General features: G+C 38.8%; 1 protein-coding gene across 7 annotated transcripts in view; it reads left to right on the top strand.

Annotated features, from left to right (window-relative positions):
- LINS1 (lines homolog 1) overlaps positions 1 to 14,979 on the top strand; it is a 33,627-nt gene that overhangs the window by 10,638 nt on the left and 8,010 nt on the right. For 4 of the 7 annotated variants that reach the window (XM_074400102.1, XM_074400103.1, XM_074400105.1 and 1 more), the window contains 3 exons: positions 8,144 to 8,251; positions 13,608 to 13,697; positions 14,699 to 14,840. In XM_074400102.1, the coding sequence (XP_074256203.1) occupies positions 8,186 to 8,251; positions 13,608 to 13,697; positions 14,699 to 14,840 (298 nt within the window). In that variant the 5' untranslated portion in view covers positions 8,144 to 8,185. Of the gene's footprint in view, positions 1 to 8,143; positions 8,252 to 13,017; positions 13,517 to 13,607; positions 13,698 to 14,698; positions 14,841 to 14,979 lie in introns of all 7 variants that reach the window. The other 3 variants (XM_074400101.1, XM_074400100.1, XM_010351240.3) reach the window with 2 other exon arrangements.

The following is a 14,979-nucleotide window of genomic DNA, read 5'->3' as shown; positions in this document are numbered from 1 at the left end:
ATCCACAAATTCAACCAACCTCAGCTAAAAAAAAATTCAGAAATAATAAAAAAAAAAATACAGTAATAATAATAATACAAGCCAAAACAATGCAGTATAACAACTGTTTACACATCACTTGCATTGTGTTAGATATTTTAAGTAATCTAGAGATGATTTAAAGTACATGGCAGGATATGCACAGGTTATATACAAATATTATACCATTTTGTCAGGAAATTGAATGTCCATGGATTTTGGTATCCTTGGTGGGTCTTGGAACCAGTCCCCCACAGATATCTAGGGGTGACTATATAATTTTAAAAATTCAGTCAAATGGCTGTCTTGATTAACATTTCAACCTGTGGTTGCTGAGTTTCTTTTGAAAAAAAATTAATCTTAGTTTGTATTGGGAAATTGCATAGTAATTGACCTTTATTTTAGATCTTATGTAACATGTGAAAATGATTGTGAGCACTGACATACTGTTTATAGTGTGAACAGTTGAGCTATATGAGTTACAACTTAATTTGCGGTCCAATGTTGAACTATTGTCCTTGGCTTTTGGAGCACCAGCGGAAGTTTGAGGAGTGCCTTGGTAGAGTGGTGAAGGGCACAGCCTCTGAAATTAGATTTTCTGGCTTCACATCCTGACTCTGCCCCTTAAGCTCTATGACGTAATATCCTTCTGCCTTAGTTTTCTTATCTGTAAAATGGGTATGATAATTAAGTACTCCCCTCTTAAAGTTGTTGTGAAACTCACTTAGAGTAGTGTCTGGTACACAGGAGGGGCTTAATGTAGTTTAACAATTAGTATTCCTAACACAGCAATTCTATGTGAAGATGGGTGGGAAGAATGTTATTTTATATTAATAGACACATGGTTTGATTAGTCATCAAATGCAAAATTAAAATAATTTGCAGAACTTAGAAAATAGAGGCTTCAGACTAATTTTATACTTTAATACCAGTAATCCTTAGGCCAGTTGGTGTGATCTCAGCTCCTCTGCCAAGAGAAAGCACTAAGAGAAGCACTGGCCCTTCACTCCCCTAGGAAGATTGCTCCAATTGTTTGTTTCCTTTCCAGGCTGGAGAGGTCTCTCTCGTTTATCATCTATAGATGGCCTCAAAGCCTCTCAGCATCCTGTGTACCCTTCCTCAGACACTTGGGTTTATTGGTATCTCTTAAAAGCTTGGTGTCTGCAGAGTACAGGTTGCCCCAGGCTATCATGGTAATGCAGAGTGCGATGTGCAAGCCGTGGGGCATCCACTTGAGAAAAAAAGTGTGTTCGGTTAAATCCTCTAGTTTGTTTTCTTAAGGATGTATCCTTTCCTTTAATACCACAATTGCTTTAAAACACATACACACATAAAAACTACGGTTTTCAATTCCAGTGGGCTACCCACAGACATTTATTTTAAAGACAGAGTAATTAAGAGGAGTTTATGCTTGATCACAGTAGAAACAGCTTAGCATCTATTGTCATTCATTCATTACCTTCCTGGCCCCTTGGCATTTGTGACCTGTATTACTAAGATGGATATATTTTGATTTCCATCCAAGATTCCAGGCTCATCTGCTTTAAGCCTTAATTTCCCATGGGACTAGAACAGTAAGTTGATCTTTTGTTAAATTATAACATATGGCTCTTTGTCCTGGGTTTCTGAAGCAGCTCAAGAACAGCTTCAGAGCACTGAGGTAAAAGGCAGTCTTTTGTTATTTATAATAAACACTTTTCACACACCCCAGCTTATATTAATGAGGTGATTTTTTGGGACCATCTAGATGGCTACCGGATGGGGTGCTGGCTACTGGGGGTAACCAGCCCTGTGCTCAGAGTTGGAACTTTCAGCCCTACCCCATCTCAGGAAGGGGAGAGGGACTTGAGGATGAGTTTGTCACCAAGGGCCAGTGATTTAATCAAGCATGCCTAAGTAAGGAAGCCTCCATAAAGATCGGAAAGTGTTATCAGTTGATGGGTGTCCAGGTTCTTGGCATCTTAAAGAAATGCACAAACAAAGCAAGGAAAGACACACAAAACACAAAGCAAGGAAAAATGAAGCAACAAAAGCAGAGATTTATTGAAAATGAAAGTATACCCCACAGGGTGGGAGCAGACCAAACATAGGGACTCAAGAGCCCCGTTACAGAATTTTCTGGGGTTTTCATACCCTCTAGAGGTTTCCATTGATTACTTGGTGTATGCCCTATGCAAATGAAGAGGGTAAAGTAAAGTTACAAAGTCACTTACTTAGTGTACGCCCTATGTAAGTGGAGAGAATATTTCATAGATGAAGTGTTTCCATTTCATTAATTCCAGGGAGTCAGTTTGAATTAGCCTTTTGTCTCTGCCTCCATATCCTATTCTGCCTCATTTCCCCCCAGAAAGGTGTGATCCTCATAAATCTTTATGGAGGCAGAGGGGGGGACCAGTGGTCTTTCTTCTGTAACTGCTTCATGCAGGCTTAGGGCATAGTCTCTACCTACTGGGAATCACAGAACTCTCACCTTGTGTCTAGTGGAGGCACAGTAACCCTTGATGGCCAGGAGTGGTGTCTGGAACTGGCTGGAACCATTGTTGCATGATCATCTGAAGCTTGACGGTTTCTAGGTGAAGGGAAATGAATTTGGTTAAAAGATTTAATGGGAACTTCAAGGAGTGGATACCTATGCTGTCAGGAATGTTTTTAGAGATTTGCACGAGAAAAACAAAACCTAGTCTGTTCTAGGATTTATGTGTTTCCTTAACATCTTAATGCAAGCGACTACATTTTGGTTTGGTTTGGTCTGTTGGGGCCTAGCAAATGAGTTCAGTCCAAAACAATGGCCTCCCATAATTTTATTTTTTAAAATTCCCCCTTTTTGGTCAGGTTCTCGCTTAGGTAAGAGTGTGACCAAAACTTAGGGCCTTAGTGCCTCTCTGTTACCATTATTTTGGGTTTCTTGTCTCAGCACGTGATTCATAGGTTATGGTGTCCTCACGTCCGCACATTTCTTTCAGCTCTTGTCATTTCAACTAAAAAGAGACCATTTGACATTGATCGCTGTGTGCAAGCATTTAAAACCTTTGAAAGAATACAGTATACAAGGAATATTACTATTATTATTATTATTTTGATTTGAGACAGAGTTTCGCTCTTTTTGCCCAGGCTGGAGTGCAATGGTATGATCTTGGCTCACTGCAACCTCCGCCTCCTAGATTCAAGTGATTCTCCTACCTCAGCCTCCTAAGTAGCTGGCATTACAGACATCTGCCACCACGCCCAGCTAATTTTGTATTTTTAGTAAAGAGAGGGTTTAATCATGTTGGCCAGGCTGGTCTCAAACTCCTGACCTCAGGCTATCTGCTTACCTTGGCCTCCTAAAGTGCTGGGATTACAGGTGTGAGCCACTGTGTCCGGCTGAGACTATTGTTACGAGTATCAGGAGGATAATACCAAGAGTTTGGAGTATGCTCCTTACCCAGAGTTCCCATAAACCAAACTACCTAAAATCAAATAGATCAAAGAATGAGCTAGATAAAGAGCCTACTCATTTAACCAAGTAATCTCTTTGTTAATCCCCTACCAATGAATCTCTATACTTTTCATTTGCTGTTTTCTCTATAGGCCACAAGTGCCAGCAGCTGCAAAGATACTTCTCTGTTCAGCCAATTCTATCATAACTTTCACAAGAGAATTTAAAGTCTGTTGTGTAACTGTAGCCTTTACAGTAGAATTTGTTATACAGCCTATCGTGAGGAATACATTTCTAATCATTACTTCTTTTGCAGTGGAAAAGGACCATGGAAAAAGGACCTAACAAATGTTAGATGCCCTTCTAGCAATGTTCTCTTTAACTTGTGATGTGGGTTAAGAAGAGTGAACCAGTGTTCTGTTTCTGACTGATTATGAGGCAATATGTGTACCATTAAAGTTTCTCACCTGCCTTGGGCCTTTGTCTTTCATCTGTCAAAGTATAAGGTTATACATACATGAGGCTGGCTGCAAAATCCTTCACAAATAAAAGTGTACCCCATAAGTGCACACAACAGACCTTCTTTTCCCTTCTGTTGTTCATAGAGGCATAAACAAAAAGTATGCAAAGATAAGAGTCTCATACTAGTAGAAGTCTTGATCTTCGATCTTGGTAAAAGCTGTTCACATCAAGGATGCCATATTATTCTAGGGAAAGACTTCCCTGGTGAGCTTTACCTTAAGGGTTTCAGTGGGTGTACAGTTCCAAGAGTGTGGAGGGACCCTTCTCAGTTGTGAGATTATAAACCCAAAGTTCAGGGTTCCAAAGTTTTGCTGCAGTGTGGGTGGCAAGGACAGTCTTTCTCCGATGTTCTCAGAAAAGTTAATCTTCAGGTTCTAGATTGCGAAGGGGTTGATTGTCCTCTGTGAACCATAAAAAGCTTTCTCTACCTGGTGAAAATACAATGTAGTGTGTCCTCTTGCATTGGAGAGCTTTTATACAATCAGAAAACATGCATTGAAAATAACAATTGAATGAAATCCCTTTATAAATTGTTTACGTGGTCCATCGGGTGACGAAATGTACCTGAAGCTTTGATTGTTTTGCCAGGAATATGGGACCAAACATTGGTTATAAACTATTTCGGTAATTTATAAGTCTTCACACCAACGTATTTTATTTGGATCATTTTATCTTTTCTATGATGAGTTATGGAATGTAGAACTTCTAATAATAAAAGCTTTAAAGACTCAGGACAAGGTGGCCATCCTGGTTCTCTATGAGTCCATGCTTAAATAACATTAAACTTATATCCTCTTGAATACAAGTTGTTTCTCCAAATTAGGTGCATACCACTGGTAACTGATGGGTTATCACAGGTAATTTGACTTAGATCGTGGAGTTCATTCAAATTGTATATCTAAACAATTAACAGCTGGTTTAACATGAAAATTTGACAGAAAGTGTTTTCTTGGTATTCAATTCTTGTTCTACTTGGGTTAGAAATTTGGTTATTCTGTCATTTAACCCTTTAAACTAGGCAAAAATTTACATTCCCATGCTTTCTTATAGTCTTTTACCAAAAACATCTTCCACTTTTCTTACACACCTTGCATGTAAAACTGTTTCTTCAGTAGTCCTTTTTTTTTTTTTTTAGACGGAGTTTTTGCTCTTGTTACCCAGGCTGGAGTGCAATGGCACGATCTCGGCTCACTGCAACCTCCGCCTCCTGGGTTCAGGCAATTCTTCTGCCTCAGCCTCCTGAGTAGCTGGGATTGCAGGCACACGCCACCATGCCCAGCTAATTTTTGGTATTTTTAGTAGAGACGGGGTTTCACCATGTTGACCAGGATGGTCTCGATCTCTTGACCTTGTGATCCACCCACCTCAGCCTCCCAAAGTGCTGGGATTACAGGCTTGAGCCACCGCACCCGGCCCCTCTTCAGTAGTCTTAATTACATGTTATGTTGTTAACTCTTAGCAACTTTTACTTTTGGTGCAAACCTTGATAAGTTTGGGATTTTAATTACGTACTATGTGTGGAGGAGCCTAGAACCCAGACAGAAATGCAGATAAAGTCTGACTATTTCCAATGTCTAACTCCATGTGTCCCAGGACTTACCTACCTGTAAAACAGGCAAGTTGTATAGTTAAGAGTCATAGTGGCATTTATGAAGCATTTAGGAGGACTAATCATCTTTAAATTACACATTTCTTGCATAAATTCTTTCATAAATTCTTTCATGACTTATACAGACCATCTGTGGCATGCATAGGCTTTCTAACCTGTCCTAAACATTCCTCTTTTAAACAACCAGTTACTTCACTTTAGGACAAGAATTTATCATACAGGATCCTTTCTTATATAAAATCTCTTGTACTTATAACCATCTTTGAATAGCTAAAGGGCTTGGCTAATATCACATGTCCCCAGAACTTATCTAGAATCTAATGCTCCAAAATGAATGATTTTTAAAAGTCAAAGAAGCAACGCCAGGTGCAGTGGCTGATGCCTGTAATCCCAGCACTTTGGGAGGCCGAGGCAAGTGGATCATGAGGTCAAGAGATTGAGACCATCCTGGCCAACACGATGAAACCCCGTCTCTACTAAAAATACAAAAATTAGCTGGGCATTTGGCACACGCCTATAGTCCCAGCTACTTGGGAGGCTGAGACAGAAGAATCGCTTGCACCAGGAAGGTGGCAGTTGCAGTGAGCCGAGACCGTGCCACCGTGCTCCAGCCTGGGAACAGAGCAAGATTCTGTCTCAAAAAAGAAAGAAAGAAAGAAAAAAGTCAAAGAAGCCGTTTATAACCTTAAAGCACTTAGCAAATATAATAAATTTTAAAAATATGACTGGCATAATTTATATTTATATAATTTACATAAATATTGATATTTATAAACACCAAATGTTTATATTTATGAAAACATTTTTATTTTACCAATAACCTTTAAAACTGTCTCTATTTCCCAGATATTACTTAAGTCATAGGAACTAAGTGGTAGACATTACACTTCTTACTTTTCTGACAAAATATTTGATTTAAGCTTTTATTATTATTAAACCAATTAATTAAAGCTCTTTCATATTACAGACACAACACATATAAATACACAGATAAAAGATAAAAGCTTCATTCCCTGAGCCACCATTGTGAAAAGAGAAAGTGTAGCCACATGGTTTTAAGGTCAAGCTCCCAAGGACATGACAGACCAGTTCTCTGGGCCTTTGGGGCTCTAGGCACACATTTTATCCTAAGGCACCCCACTTTATGAGAGAACAATACAGAAAAACACAAAGCACACCAGATTCACTATAGCTTAAGACCAGTCTCAGAATTCCTGTTGTATTAATTAAAGCTTTATAGAGGAGATAAACAGTGATGTTCACCTTTCATTTAAACAGTTTGCACAAAGAGAGAGAGACCAGAGTCTGACTAGTAAGAAATTCTTGCCCTTTTGCCGGCATGCCAGGTTCTGGGTTCTTTCTCCCTGAGCGGCCCTAGTGACCCTGCTTGATGTATGCAAACAAACACATTCCCATGAATTAAGAATATTCACAAATAGTTTACAAGTTTTGGAGGAATTAGGCAGAGAGAGAAATGACTCAGATTCTGCTTACAAAAATATAATCAAGATACTTCACCGAAAAAGTTAGTTTAAGGTTAAAAAGCTGGTGTGCTCCATTAATTCCTGCAGGCCAAGGAATTTTAGATAAATGGGACAAATGGTGGCTTTCTAGAAACACGTAAGAAACAAAATATCCACAGAACCAAATAAAAGCCTTCCCCTTAGGAACTTAAAAAAAATTCATGGTTTTGTATACATGCATACACAAGCAAAGCCCAGAGGAGAATAAACAGCAAACAAATGAAAACTAAAAACAAAAAACAGGAAACCAACCCTAAATTTTCCTACTCAGTCTATCCTGGAGGTTACAATGTTACCCAAAAAACCCACATAATGATTATTTTATTACTAATACACAATTACATTTCCTTAAGTTCACCAATGCCATTATACATCCTGTGCAATCAAGAAATTTGCTCTCAGCACATGACCAATAAGTACTTCAGTGCCAGCATTATCCATGCAAAACAGTAAATATAGTGTGAAGCAATGTGAGCACGTATGTGAAATTTGGCTCCACACTAAATCTGGCTTCAGGCTTGACTACATTTAAAGAAAAAATTGCCAAACTGCTGATGCATTTCTTTATGACGTTTTATTTTAATCAAGAGTACGAACTTTAACTGAAAACATTAGTTAGCCAAATGTCTCCAATTCTCTATCAGGTTTTAAGTAATATTATCATCTAAAATTTTTCCACATCTTTCTCCCCTACTTACTGGTTTCTTACTAAGTTGTTTCATAAATAACCTTTTCACATCTGTAATCTTAACTAACTTTTAGATAACCTCTGAGTTACACAAAATTATTCATTTTCTCACTAATAGACTTTTTGGCACATTTTGTTTACAGAATGATGTGTTAACTAGAATTCTTAGTAACCTAACAACTTTAGCAAAACCCCTAAAAGCAAGAAATCCTGTGCCATCAGATGTGGGCATCCCATATCGCAACCCTTTCTTTATTGGAAATGACCCAGATATTAAATGAGCATCAAAAATAACTTTAAGCATTTAATTTACACAAAAAGTTTACCTAAAAATTTATCCCATTTACTGTGCTCAATTCTTTCAGCTTTAACAAGGGAGATGTGAGACATCAGTTACCATATGTAAAATGAACATTAGTTCAGTCCGGAAAAGTGGGACAACTCCAAGCAAGGAGGAGGCTTCCTGGTCACAGGTAGGTGAGAGACAACAGATGCATTCTCTCTAATCAGAGTTTCTGATTAGCCTTTCCAAGGGAGGCAACCAGATATGCCTTTATCTCAGTGAGCAGAGGGATGATGACTTTGAATAAAATGGGATGCAGATTTGCCCTAAGCAGTTCCCAACTTGAATTTTCCCTTTAGCCTAGTGATTTTGGGGGCCCAAGATATTTTCCTTTTGCAGAGTTCTCTCATTTGTCAAAAAAGAAAAGAAAAAAAAAAAAAGCCACGCAAAGCAAGATCATTTTGTTTTGGCTGGGTCTATAATTTTATAATCTTCTATGCAAAACACTGACATCTCAAAATATCTAGCAAAGACAAACATAAAACCAAACAAAAAATGTGTGCTGACAGTTCTGAAGGCATTTCTGTTTTTATTTTACTAATAATTTCAAAGCCAGCTTGTTTAGTAAAGTTATACTTAACTCATATGAACTTGAAGATTGCTTAGACTTAATTTATGAGCACTCTTTTACTTATAAGCCACTTTGGTAAACACAACATATAACAATAAATGTACATACAAATAAACACATCTAGACCTGTATACACATACATGAACGAAGATCCAATAGCTTGGAACTCTAGCTATGACACGGCAATACAAGCTCACTGTTTTCACTTTGCTTGCTGCACTAGATAATCCAGTGATGGCTGGGAATCAAAATTTTGGGTAAAGCTGTTTCCATGGCAGTTTGATTTTTAAAGGCCAAACCTCCCCAGACTCCAAAGAACACTGTGGCCAAACAGCACCAAAGGAGAGCATCACACTTTAACCAGGCCCCTGCTTAGAACAGCAGCACAAACGCCTGGGCACATGCAATGCTATCCCACTTTCTCGTTCAGCAGCGAACTCCAGATTCCAAACAATACTGGGGCCAACCAGTATTGCAACTGCAAGAGAAAGTTCTAAAGAGAGTTTAGTACTAGACTTCAGAACCTCTGCCAAGGGTGTCCCCTTTGTAGAGGTTGAGGTCCAGAAGATCCCCTGGGGTGTCCCCCTTTGGAGACCTCTCTGACCTTAGATGGGCACTGGTGCCGCTTTGCATACTTTCCCTACAGAGGGGATGACTTACTATGAGCTTTCCTTTGCTACCTGTGTATAATCCCAACTTTCAGCATCCATATAATTTGTTAAGGCCCCACTCACCCACGTTTCTCATTCCACAAGAGTTACAGCTATGAACTGTAATGACAGGAATTGGAGGCTGGGTGGGCTTCTTTTGTCCTTAGCCAGTCGCCTACGGGAAGGAAAGAATTTAGCATAAGAAAAGGTTTAAGTCACCTGAAACGTGCACCACATGTAGGGATCAGGGACCATAACCAGGAAAGATAGGAAAGAGTGTTTCAGACTGGCCCTGGCCAGAAATCTGCAGTTGCCTCTGTGTTTAGCTGCTGCCCACCAAGGGTCCTGAGTTGGAAAAGAAAAGAGAGAGAGAGAGAGAGAGATGCTCTTTTATGGAACAGAAAGGAAAAGGTGAAAAATAAATCCCAAACTTTGGGCTTACCTCCTAGCCAGCTCACCAAAATGTGTTACTGGTTGAAGGGTGTCCAGGTTCTTGGCGTCTTTAACAGAATTGGGTAAAATACGCAAACAAAGCAAGGAAAGAATAAAGCAACAAAAGCAGAGATTTATTGAAAACAAAACTACACTCCACAGGGTAGGACTGGGCCTGAGCATAGGGGCTCAAGACGCCTATTATGGAATTTTCTGGGGGCTAAGTATCCTCGAGAGGTTTCCATTGATTACTTGGTGTATGCCCTATGTAAATAAAGCAGACGAAGTAAAGTTACAAAGTCATTTACTTAAAAATTGCTTAGACTCACCGAGTACACTGTAACTCGGTATACGCCCTATGTAAATGGAGAGGATATTTCCTGTCACAGCTGAAGTGTTAACATTTGATTTCGTTCTAGGAAGTTGGTGTGAATCAGTCTTATGTTCCCTGTCTCCAGACCCCATTCTCTTGCCTGAGATGGGCAGGTCAGGTTCAGAGAGCTTCTGGAAAGCTGAACATATGGAGCTTCCTAGAGAGTAGCCTTCCCAGAGAAAGCATGGAAGCTCTGTGCTCCTTTCCCAATACCTCACCCCATCTATCTATTTACCAATATCCTTTGCAGTATCCTTTATGATAAACCGGTAAACATATATGTTTCCCTGATTTCTGTGAGCTGCTATAACGTATTAACTAATCAAACGCAAAGGGGAAGTTGGGGAAAGTCCAGTTTAGAGTTAGTTGATCAGAAACACAGGTGAAGCACCCTGGGGCTTGCAGTTGGCATTAGAATTGTGGCTGAGTCTTCAATCTATGTGATCTGATGCTATCCCCAGGTAGACAACATAGAATTGAACTGGAGGACGCCCAGGTAGTGCTCTATGCAGGGTTGCTCTGCTTGCTGGCTGGCTGGTGGTGAGAAATCCTCACACATCTGATGTCAGAACCGCACCATAAGAGGATAATGGAAGAAACTGAGTTTAATTCTTCCTTTCATAACCCCGTAGCTTTTTTCCCCCCTCTGTCTCTAAAGCCTCGTTTTGAGTCTATATTTCTTAAAGTTTACAACCTTTCAATCTAATTTCTCACAATAACTCTTATCAAAGAACCGAGGTCCCACCATGAGAGAAAACAGCCCATCTTCCCCCTGAAATATTTATTTACTGGCATTCACTTTGGCTGGTGTGCTAAAATGATTGAGCCATATGCAGTTGTCCTTTTTGTGGGTTGAAACTGGGTCAAATAGCAATTCAGTCTCATTTTGATAAAATGTAAGGGCTTAGTGACCCATAGGAATATTATTGGAAGTACTTTTATTGCTATAGCACTTACATAAAAATAATTCCATTTGTTGCTGAAATTTTTACTAAAAGAGTTGAGCGTGTGGTAGTAAGTAAAATAAAATATTCTGTTGTAAAGTGTCATTGGTTTCATTGAGAAGAAATGTTTTTATAACTAAAATACAAAGTGCAATGGAATTAGACTTTGAGATAGAACATAAAGACTAGTTTCTGATGTGCAACAGACAAGATGTATCAGGCAATTAAGGAGATCATTTTATTCAGGCAGTTGCAATAGGGAGAATGTTTACTAATGGGAAACCTCTCAAAGAGGAAGGAGAAAAGGTAGAGAATAATAAGACAAGGGAGTCAGTGAGGAAGGGTGGAAGTAGGTCCTATATGGGAATTATAGACAGTGGGTTGGTCCTTTCTGGTTAACCCTTTCTTGGAATAAAAAAGGGTATGGTGGTTATCCCTCCTGGCCTTCTGAGAGCACAGGACTGAGATAAAGTACAGCACTGTCAGATGGGACATTACTCACATTTATGTTCATCAATCGTGGGATGCATACCACAGTTTGAAAGTGGGATTCAGAGAATACCTATCAAAAGTTTCATTCATCACTGAAATCTATAGGTTTCTTAATGTTTATTTCTTCATGAAAGGACCAAAACAGGGCAGCTTTTTGTTGTGGCGTGATCAACAACTGAAATTCCTTAGAGACTAAATCGGGGAAGAAGCCAGCCATTAAAGACTAACACTAGGATAGTGGGCCATGTTGTAGACGGAAGACCCAGTATAGTGGTAGCCTTCTGAAGTTTTTTGGAATAAAGCTGGGAAGGGTGTCTATAAATGGGCCAGGGCAGAGAAGTCTAATTTTATTAAAGGGTAGATTTCAAGAGCGCAAAATCACAACCCATATAAAATGACCACATATCAAAGATTTTATTTACCTTATTAGTCAGGGAACCAGGCACAACCTGTTTAAAGGAGCAGTAAGAAAACCACAAATCTGCATGGGGTGAAGGAATGTTAACATGAGTTTACAAATGGAAGCAAAACTGATTTTTTTCCACTGGGGAAAGGGTTGCCTCTTTACCAGACAGTTATTCACGTATCTGTGGACAAGAATTATTTGCCCTCTCGTCTGTTACCTACAGTTTAGAGGTGTGAAATAGCTCAAAGGCAATGAAAGGCTCAAAGCCCCCTCCTCCCCAAGGTCAGATCATTCCCAGAGGCTCCAGCATTCCATTGTCATGATATTCAGCAATCTCTTTTGCTTATGCCAAAGTCCTAAGTTTTTTCTTTCCATACTCCCTCTATAGTAGCTACTTGCTGCTTCTGATATTGATTCAATTTAGATTGGAATTTCATCAGCATCAGCAATAGCCATAATCTAGTTTGACCGTATGGCAGTCTAACTTTAAAATTGTATATATAAATTGGAGGTGAAGGTTAATGGATTTGAATTAGCTCAGCGGTTCTCAACTGGAGTGATTTTATCCCCCAGGGGACATTTGACAATGTCTGCAGACATTTTTTGTTTGTCAAAATCTGGCAGGTCAGGTGGGACGTGCTTTGGGCATCTAGAAGGCAGAGGTCAGGAATGCTGCCAGACGTCTTAGAATGCGCAAAGCACCCTCAACTACAAAGCTATCTGTCTCCAAATATTAATAGTGCCAAGGTTAAGAAATGCTGATTGCCATTGAAAACTGTTAGAGGAAAGTTCAAGTTTGTGCTGCGTTAAAATTAAACATAATTTTATGCTCTTAAATCTCTACGGAAAGCATACATTTCATTGTTATGGTCTTGAAATAATGTTCCTGTTACAATTTTCCATTCTAGAAATTAAGCAGTCAGCATTCCCTTTAACTTAAGAGACTTAGTGATTAAGTGGAAACAGTTGCTTTCTCTTGTAATAAATGTGTAGCACTTAGAATTTTTAAATTACTTTTCCTATTTTAGGTTTCACTGAAGAAACATCTTAGAGATTTATCGCACTTCTCAGATTTAATATTTACAACTTGGAGTTGTCAACCTTCTTGTAAGACACATTTTGGAAGTCAAAATGAAAGTTTTCTGTGAAGTTTTAGAACGGTTATACAAGAAGGTACTTCTTGGAGCCACACCTGAAAATGACAGCCACGATTGCGTCTTTTATCTCAACCCAGCAGTTTCAGAACAAGATTGCTCTATGGCCACCTCCTCAGAACAGGCAAACACTGGTATCCAGGGCCGGCATCAGCCCATCTCTGTCGGTTTGGCTTCCATTGCTGTAGCACCCGCATGTTTGAAGAGCAACTGTCAGATGAGCAGTTCCAGAGAAGTAGTGCTTCTTCAGTTGACAGTGATCAAAGTAATGATGACTCGAATATTGTCTGTTAAAACTGATTTCCATGCAAAGGAGAAATACAGAGATATCATTAAAATTCTCTTAGAATCAGCCAAAGTCGATTCTAAATTAGTAAGCCATTTATTTTTTTAAAGATCTCGATAATTAAAATAAAAATGCTAACATTCAGCAGTAATGGTTAATTGTATTTGTTTTCTTGTAGATCTGTATGTTCCAAAATTCAGATAAATTGTTATCTCACATGGCCGCACAGTGCCTTGCATTGCTTCTATATTTCCAATTGAGAGAAAAGGTAAGATAAGTCATCAAAGTATGTTATTATCTCTCTTTCTTAATATTTTTTTAATTTAGGTCTCACTGTGTTGCCCAATCTGGTCTCAGACTCCTGGGCTCAAGCAATCCTCCTGCCTCCGCCTCCCAAAGTGCTGGGATTACAGGCAAGGACCATGGCACCCAACCTACTTCTCTTATAGTTTCTTTTCTTCTTTCTTTTGAGATGAAGTCTCCCTCTGTTGCCCAGGCTAGAGTGCAGTGGCGTGATACTGGCTCACCACAGCCTCCGCCTCCTGGGTTCAAGCTATTCTCCTACCTCAGCCTCTGGAGTAGCTGGGACTACAGGTGTGTGCTACCATGTCCGGTTAGTTTTTGTATTTTTAGTAGAGATGGGATTTCACTGTGTTGGCCAGGCCGATCTCAAAACTCCTGACCTCATGATCTGCCCACCTTGGCTTCCCAAAGTGCTGGGATTGCAGGCATGAGCCACCACACCTGGCCTCTCTTATAGTTTCTTTAAAATTCTTTTTGACATTTGATTTTATTCTTCAAATATTTGTATTAAGACATTTGCTCACATAATAACATATGTAAAATCGTAATGCCTCAGCATAATGAAAAACAATATAAACAAATTCAGAGTCAAGTTTTTTTCTTATCTCTGAATTAGTTAATAAACAAATGAAACATCTACTGACTTTTCAACTAGAATCTCTTGCTTTTTTCAATAACTTTTTGTCTGAATAGAAAAAGTGATGTTAAAGTAGAAAATTTGGAAAATAAAGCATGAAGAACAAAATAAAAAATTCACCACTTAGAGATAACACTGCTAACATTTTCCTATTTCATTTCTATTTTCTTTCTATGGCATATTCATTTTTTTTTCTTAAATAGGATATTTCTGTTTCTTCTCTGCCACATATCTTACTTCTTTTGGGCAAATGAGTAAACAGTGTGGTATGCAGTTATATTATATAAAGAAAATACTGTATTTTAACTACCTTATTTTCTCACTTGTAGATAACCTTAAGTAATTCCTGGATTGCTTTTTGCCAGAAAAATCTTTCTGAATACTCTGAGAGTAATAAAGCAATATACTGCCTCTGGACTCTTACAGCAGTAATAAAGGAAATCTTTAAAGATTCATGTTCACAAAAAACAGGTATGGTTTATGTTGCCCTATAAACAATCGTCATCTTTCTTCTGGGAGCACTGTGTTTATAATGAGGAATGAAACTTACTTTAGAACATCTGATCTGTCTTAAAGTATGAAAAAATCTCTTCTCGTATATTTTGATAGA

The sequence above is a fragment of the Saimiri boliviensis genome, chromosome 5, assembly GCF_048565385.1.
Source record: "Saimiri boliviensis isolate mSaiBol1 chromosome 5, mSaiBol1.pri, whole genome shotgun sequence".
NCBI lineage: Eukaryota > Metazoa > Chordata > Mammalia > Primates > Cebidae > Saimiri > Saimiri boliviensis.
The sequence above is the reverse complement of the archived record's forward strand: the minus strand, read 5'-3'. Positions and strand labels throughout refer to the sequence as shown.